This window comes from Pteropus alecto, unplaced genomic scaffold (genome assembly GCF_000325575.1).
Source record: "Pteropus alecto unplaced genomic scaffold, ASM32557v1 scaffold152, whole genome shotgun sequence".
Lineage (NCBI taxonomy): Eukaryota > Metazoa > Chordata > Mammalia > Chiroptera > Pteropodidae > Pteropus > Pteropus alecto.
The window spans coordinates 863,145-870,407 of NW_006432227.1; the positions used below are offsets into that span (position 1 = coordinate 863,145).

The following is a 7,263-nucleotide window of genomic DNA, read 5'->3' on the forward strand; positions in this document are numbered from 1 at the left end:
TGGGCGAGAGGGGGGGTGGGGTGGGTGGGGGGAGAAACTGTCTAGTTCTATGATGTTTAATATGGAATGTTCAAAGACAAAAAAACACAGTTACATTTTTACACTTGAGTGACCACAAATCGGAATTAGAGAACATCATTTTGAAGAGGCCTGATTCTCATTCAACCTCACTGTTTCACAGAGGAAGAAATTCAGCCTCGGAGAAGGTAAGTGACTTGCCCAGGTCATGCAGCTGCTGAGGAGACACCAAATCCAGAGCATCCACTTCTCACCCCAGGGTTCTAGTGAAGGTGATTGATTATCATCATATACATAAAATAATAACTATAATAAAACCTCACTTTTGCTGAGCACTTAGTATGTTTCAACACATTGCATGCGTTAGCTCATTTAATCTTCCCAACATGCCCCAAGTGGGGTGCCCCCACTGACTCCACTTTACCTGAGGAGCCTGAGGTATGAGGTTTGGTAGCACCCCAAAGATCACCCACCACCACCAATGAAAGGCTGAGCCAGGACAGGCGGTTGTGGCAGTAAACTCCACTGAACCCCTATGTAACCCTTTAACTGCTTGTGGTGAAGCAATGGTTATTAGCAAAAGGTAGAAGTTCCCAGAAAGAACTTTGTCGTCAAGCAACTTTCTGAGAATTTCCGGGAGGTGGGGTGGGGAAGGAGATACTTAGAAAGGAAACTATTTTATATTTCTGAACATCTGCCAAGTCACTGTTGGAATTTTATTTTCGCCGGGATGGTAGCCTTCTACACTGTACCATATACCGGTCAGCTGAGCAAACGTTGACCACTAAATTCAAACTTGGAAGAAGAAAAAAAAAAACAGAGACTGGGAACATCTACGAGGCTTTTGGAATTAAAAATAATCCGCGGCAGCAGACTGTAGCCCAAGCTCTCTGAAGCCCCCAGGCCCTCCAGGGCATTGCCGCCCTCTCTGCCACCTGGCTTCAGTCACCCTTGTGAGTCTAAGGGGCCCCGTGGCCGCGATCTGCCCTCATCTGGGCTGAGAGATCCCCTCCGCCATGAATCCCAGACCGCAAGCACGGGGGTCACCAGCGGCATTAAGACCTTCAGCGCAATGGCATCACAGACGTGTTGGCAGACCTTGGATCTCATGGGTAGGGGGACACACCCCCAGCCCTAGCCCGCCCTGGAAATTCTCCAACTCCTAGCTCCCAGAGAACCGAAGACTCGGGAACTGGGGACCAGAGCAGCCCGAGGTCTGCAGGGGTCTGCAGCAACCTGGGGACTGGGAGTGGGGAGAGAAGTAGAAATGGGTTTCCCCACCAGGCATGGCGAGTCCTCAGCCGTTGGTACAAGTACTCTTTTTCATAATCAGCAAAGCCTCGGCTGTTTAGCGGGCAGCGAGGGATTCTGCACAGCCTGGAGTTTGAACGCTCAAAATTTGGTCATGCAACATCCCCACTTGTCAACACCTCGCGCCTCCTTGTTCTAAAGATTACGTTCACTACGAGTCCGAAGTGGCCAAACTGGGAAGGAGAGTGGCCTCAGCGTCATCCTCCATGGTTCCTCTGCCCCTCTCACCTGTTGCTGAGATCCCACCCCCGCCTCCGGCCGCGCTGCCTCGCACCACCAGTGCTCAGGCGTCCGGCGGTGCCAAGTCGTGGACTAGCCCAGCACCTGGCTCCGCCCCTCTCCCCTTGGGTCTCTCCGCGTGCGGTTGTGGGGAGCTTTCCTGGGATTGAACCACTGACAATCCAGGCGCGTGTGCGCCTATGGGTAGCAGAGGCGGGATTCCCCCAGCGTTGTGCGCCCCAAAACTGACACTGGGAAGGAGGGAACTGCGTTATGCTGGGATCTCAGCACGCCTTCCTGCAGTCTCCTCTGCAGTAAAATGGGCCACACTGAGGGCTTGCGCAATTCTGTATCCGCGACCACCCGCTTCTCCTCCCCCTCTTTGTAACCATAGCCACCATCCTCAGCCTTTAGCTTTTCGTCCAGTTTGGTGCTTATATAAAACCCCCACAGACCTGCGGAGAAAACCTGGGGGCATCTGGAAAGGAGGTTCAGCGCCCGCTTCTCCAGCGCGCGCTCCTGCAAAGCCGAGCTGCGGCGCTTTAGAGCTTGGGAAAGTGAGTGTCGCCTGAGTCCAGACACAGTGAGGCATTTTTTGGTAGAAACCACAGAAACTCGTTTAAAGGGGGCTGGAGGGGCCAGGGAAGGAATGAGAAGTGCGAAAAATGAGACTTGAAAAGAAAGCTGGGGTCTGTGGAAGGAAGAGCTGGGGAAACCCCGAGGCCTGAGCTAGCCATGTGGTGGCGCGGGGGCTATAGATCATCCTCTTACGCTTCCGCACTAGGAGGGGGCGCACGTCAAAAAGGGACTGGGTAACTAGTTCTTTCCTCCTCCGCACGCTTTCAGACCCTGGTGGAGCAGAGCGCTGGGAGTGCGCCCCTAAGCGCCAGCACCGCGCTGGCGAAGGGAGAGCGAGGAAGAAAAACCCAGACGGTTTGACAGCACCTGTCGGACCTGAGCACGCCAGAGCTGCAGGCTCTGACGCCCCTCCCCCAGGCTCCACCACCTCCCCGGACCCTCTACGTACACCCCGCGACCGCGATGGGGCATGATTAAAGGTCGTTGCAGCCAGACGGCGCACACCCTGGAGAATGCTCGAACGCGCTCCCTCCCCGAGTGCTTAGAGCCGCAGGGGGTAGTGGGGTCCGCGGAGGAGCGGATGCGTGAGCAAGGAGAGCCGCAGAGAGTGGGTGGGTTACAGCGGGGACCCGGGTGCGCTCCTGCTCACCTCGCTCGCTGGCCTGGATGTAGCGTACGATTTCGTCCAGGTCCAAGTCTTTGGTCTCATAGAAACTGTAGGGGGACGTGTAAAAACCCTCCTCCTGGAAGACCTCGTGGACCCCTTCGATGGTGAAGTAGCAGTTCCGCTCCAGCTTGTCGTCGCTGTAAAGCAGCACCGCGCGGCTCCACTGGTGGTGGCGGAACAGGGCGAGCATCATCTCGCCCATCTTGGCATACGCGGGAGACACGCGCGTGAGGTGCGTGTACTCCGTGTCTTTGTGCTGGAAGCCAGTGGCCAGAGCGCCGGCCGACAGCATGGGCAAGTTCCAGTGCGACGCAAGCCGGGCCACCGGCGCCGCCGCGTACTCGCACACCGGCCCCAGGATGAGGTCCGGCTTGGTGCCCCGCGCCGCTGCCACGCGGTCCACCAGGCTGAAGAGTGCGCGGTTGCCGCAATCTGAGTCTTCATAGGCCACCTGAAAGCGAGTGCCGGGCAGCAGGAGACGCGGCCCGGTCCCGTTGCCCTCCACGCTGCGGAGCGCGTATTCGATGGCCGGCCGCACCCGAGCCAGGGAGAACAGGTACGAGTCGTCCTGGGGCAACAGCACCAGCACCTCGATCTTCTGCGGCGGCAGCGTCTCTCTCTCCCGGCGCCCGCCACCCAGGCCCTCGACCCCGCCGCCACCGCCACCCGCGCTGCCGGCCAGCGACGCCCAGCCGAGCAAGACGCACGCGGAGAAAGTGAGCACCAGCCGGGACCGCATCGTGCCGCAGGAAAGCGCCTGCCCTGACTGCCGACTCGCCCTCTGCCCCCTACCCAGCCTTCCTCTTTCCTCCCCACTCTCCTCTCCGAGGTCCCTGCGCCCCCTTGGGCGCTCTAAGAAAATAGAATACCCCCTTCGCTAACGCCAAAAGATAAAGAGGAAGAGTCCTTCTTTGCAATGTCACTCTTTATGGCTTCTATTTGGGCGTTGCTAAGGTTGCTTTTGAAGGCGTATTTGCAAAAGAAAAAAAAGTTAGACTTGTCCAAGTGCTTGTAATTGACGGTGCATCTCCCTCGCGTTTGATCTCATTGATTCGCGCCGGTTCCTGGATCCATAACCGGCGTTTAAATAGCGTGGCAGCGGCGGAGCGTGTTACCACACAAGGCGCGCCGAGGCTGGCCTTGTATTTCCAGCGGGTGGGGGAGGTGGGGGTGGGGAGAGTGGCACCCCTTCCCTTCTCACCACTCCGGTATCCCTCAGCCCCACTCCTCGCCATCCCTCAACCTTTTCCTTAAAGCCGCAGTTGCCCACAGCTGCACCCGCCGGAGCCCCCACTGCACCGCACCGCCTCTGGGGGCCCCGCCTCTCCGTGGCCCCGCACGCGGCAGCGCTCTCTCCAGCCTCGGCTTTAAAAAAGGGAGTTGCTTTTGAAAGTAAATAAATGCGCTCAGGCACACACATCGCGCAAAAATAAACAACAGGGTTAGAGGAAGGGATGGTTCTAGAAATTGGTAGTTTCGATGCAAAAATCCATAGGTCTCACTCACTCTCACCTCTTTCTCCGTCCGGCCACTTTCCCGCAGGACGCGCCAAATCCTGGCGGGCACCCGACCTATCCTGTCCTCTGGAGCAAGATAAGGAAACAGGGACCCTGGACCCAGTGCAAGCGGCTGGATAGCGGATCCTGCTAGCCCGGGCTTTAGTCGCACCCCTCCTTCCGCAGCCCAGCGCCAGCACCCTCCCTCTGGGCTGCGCGAGTTCGCCCTGGAGTCGCGGCGTCGCCGGGTTCCCCGTGTCCCCACACACAGACCCTCTGCCAGCGCGCTGCAAGCAGGAAAGCGAAACTTGTTGCTCCGAAAGACAAGGGAACGGTTCGGCTTCTGGAGGTGGCAAAAGCTTGGGAAGCATCTCCAAGGTGTCCTCGGGGCTTTGTTTGCTAAATAAGGTGACTAAATAAAGAGACTTTCTCCCCAAATTGTTACCCCGAGAGTCCCCTGGGTGCAGGCTCATGCTCCACTCCGACCCGAGCGCTTGGAAATCCAACCGCTGCTCTTCTCGGGCGCGCGAGACACTGCTCTGGGTTCTGCAATGCCGAAAAAGGTCCTGCCTTGGAGACCCAGTCCTGCCTCTGGTCACAGCCACAACAGCAGTGTAGACCAGGATGGAAACGGCCGCGGAGAAGTCGGTGGCCGGGGGAGGCTCGCGGGCGTCCGCGGCGCCGCCGGGCAGGTCCGAATGGGACTTGACCCTCTGAATGCGGTGACACACCGAGGTCGTTTGCCATGTGAACGTGCTACATTGGACAGAAGAATTCTGACACTTAAGTCCCGCAAATTAAAATAAATTGAAAATGTTTTAAAATTGTCTTTCATTTAATTGGGCGTCATGTCCACAAACTTCTATTAGGCTTAGACTAACGCCCTCTTTCGGCAGAAACTTGCAGCGGACGGGTACGCCGGGTGCCGCGGTCCCAGGCGCTGCGTGTTTGGTTTTTGTTTTGTTTTGTTTGTTTCGTTTTGTTTTGTTTTAACGCCAGAACCCGAAAGGGCAATCTCTCTTGTTCGTGACCTTGAAAAGGCAAATTGGGGTTTCTGGAGATGTGGCAACTTCAGGCATCAGCGCTCGCCGAGGTTAATACCACCTTCCTTGTCACTCCAGGCACCGACTGCTTAATTATGGGTAACGTTTCGTCCTGTGGGTCATTTTGGTTTCAGCTCCTTCGTGTAGGAGCTTCTAACTCCTGCGAGAACTTTTCATTTACTTAATTAGAGCTGCTAACCCGTAGCGAAAGAGGCATCTGTACAAAATTTAATTCTGCAAACAGGGTAATCCGCACGCACTGGATACTGAGATTTAGAGCTTCACAGCGATTAAATCCTCCCTGAACTCCTGGGAAGTAGAGGAGAGAAGGAGAGAGGGAAGGAGGAAGAGATAGAGAGAAAGAAGGAAGACAGAGAACGGCTGAATCCAAGGATTTTAATGGATTTCAAAACTGGTTGCCAGGAAACGTCAAGGAACCAGGGTTTCCTATTACTGCTCGTTATGCCCTGTGTCAGGAGGACACCAGCCAATGGCGATGTGATTCTGCACACTGTGTAGCGTGGGTTTATTCGGAGAGTCTGGGGTTTCAGTGGCACCGGTGTGAATGCCTCTCCACTCCCAGGCGCTGCCCAGCCCCGGTGAAGGTCACGCGCAGGGCAGTGAGTTTATGTTTGGGTGAGTAGTAGCCTCTCGGTGGCCTTTGGTTCAGAGTTCTCAACTTCCAGAATGTCACTCAAGAGCACCTACAGACCAGGCTGTGGCAGGGAAGAGCCCCACCACCACCCCGAATGGACAGCAGAACCAGAAAAGCCAATGTTACTACTGTTGCTGATGCTCAAAGCATCCCTTAAATTTTTCCAACGAGCAGAAATTAGGATTTTTTAAAAAAAGCTTTTCAAATGAAATTCGGCATGAGAGTATAGGAAGACCCACCAAGTAATATAAGTATACAGATTTTAATGTTATGAGTTTGTTTACTTTCCATCAAATTAGATTTTTCCCAAGCAGCTGTAAGTTTGTGTAAATCTTATGAATGTCATGAAGTTCTCCAATCTTAGGGCTGGAAAAGACTTTAGAAGTCACCCCGCCTGACACCTGGCACCCTCCAGATGAAGAAATGAGGCCCAGAGAATATAAACAACATACTTAAATACCTCTTCATCCCCTGAGAATATTTTCATGAAGAATTGGATTTGAAATAAAGCACGTACCACCCGTTAACATCATGTCAAAGAGGAAACAAAGCTAACTCTCTTTAAATACAAACATTCTTTAAACCGAGATTTTAAGTTGTGTTTAGCTAAGTTTTGAGGATATAGAGCACAGAAAGACTAATAATCTATAATAGAATTTTTGTAGCATTAAAATCATGAAGATGAATCAAACCCAGAAAGAAGGAAACAAAGGAAAAAAATTGAAATAACTCATCTCTTAGACTCAATTTTTAAATATTCGTCCTTTCAATTTTGGGGGTTTTTTGTTTTGTTTTGTTTTTAACATTCAAAGAATTGCTGACCTTTTCCATGTGTATATTCTTTCAGTCCACAATTGCTGAATGAAAACAAAAGAAAGTTACAGGGAAATGCTGCAAAATCAAGTAAAATTAGCCAAATGAAAGCCTAAAGACAATGTTAGGATTTAGAAATGTTTTCATCAATATCCACAACCATATTTTTTAACTTTAAGTTGCTAAAACAAGGTGGGCAAGTTTTCCACAAAGTATTCAACTATTTGTTTTCAGCTCTGTGAAGTAAAACCAGTGTCTATATTTGTTCCCCTGCTACCAGAGAAGACAGCATTATACAGGGAACCTTAACATGCAATTCTTTGTAATGTATTAGAAATGCTATCAGAGAAGAGTTTTCTCCCCCAGAATCTGTATGACCTTCTCCCTCAGAATCCTGGACACAACGTCTACAGTCAGAGGCCCTTCCAGATCTTCGAAGAGAATCTCTTCTTGGTTAAATCA

The 7,263-nt window shown here is 52.8% G+C and overlaps 1 protein-coding gene and 1 long non-coding RNA gene across 4 annotated transcripts in view; one reads left to right on the top strand and one right to left on the bottom strand.

Moving 5' to 3' along the window:
- The window catches only part of NPR3 (natriuretic peptide receptor 3), a 65,909-nt gene extending 62,192 nt beyond the window's left edge, over window positions 1-3,717 (bottom strand). For all 3 annotated transcript variants that reach the window (XM_025043532.1, XM_006907107.3, XM_006907106.3), the window contains exon 1: window positions 2,777-3,717. In XM_025043532.1, the coding sequence (XP_024899300.1) occupies window positions 2,777-3,533 (757 nt within the window). In that variant the 5' untranslated portion in view covers window positions 3,534-3,717. The remainder of the gene's footprint in view (window positions 1-2,776) is intronic.
- On the top strand, window positions 3,386-5,114 carry LOC112475820. Its single transcript, XR_003044895.1, has 2 exons — window positions 3,386-3,510; window positions 4,337-5,114. It is a non-coding gene; the product is annotated as an uncharacterized LOC112475820 (long non-coding RNA).
- The last annotated feature ends 2,149 nt before the right edge of the window (window positions 5,115-7,263 follow it).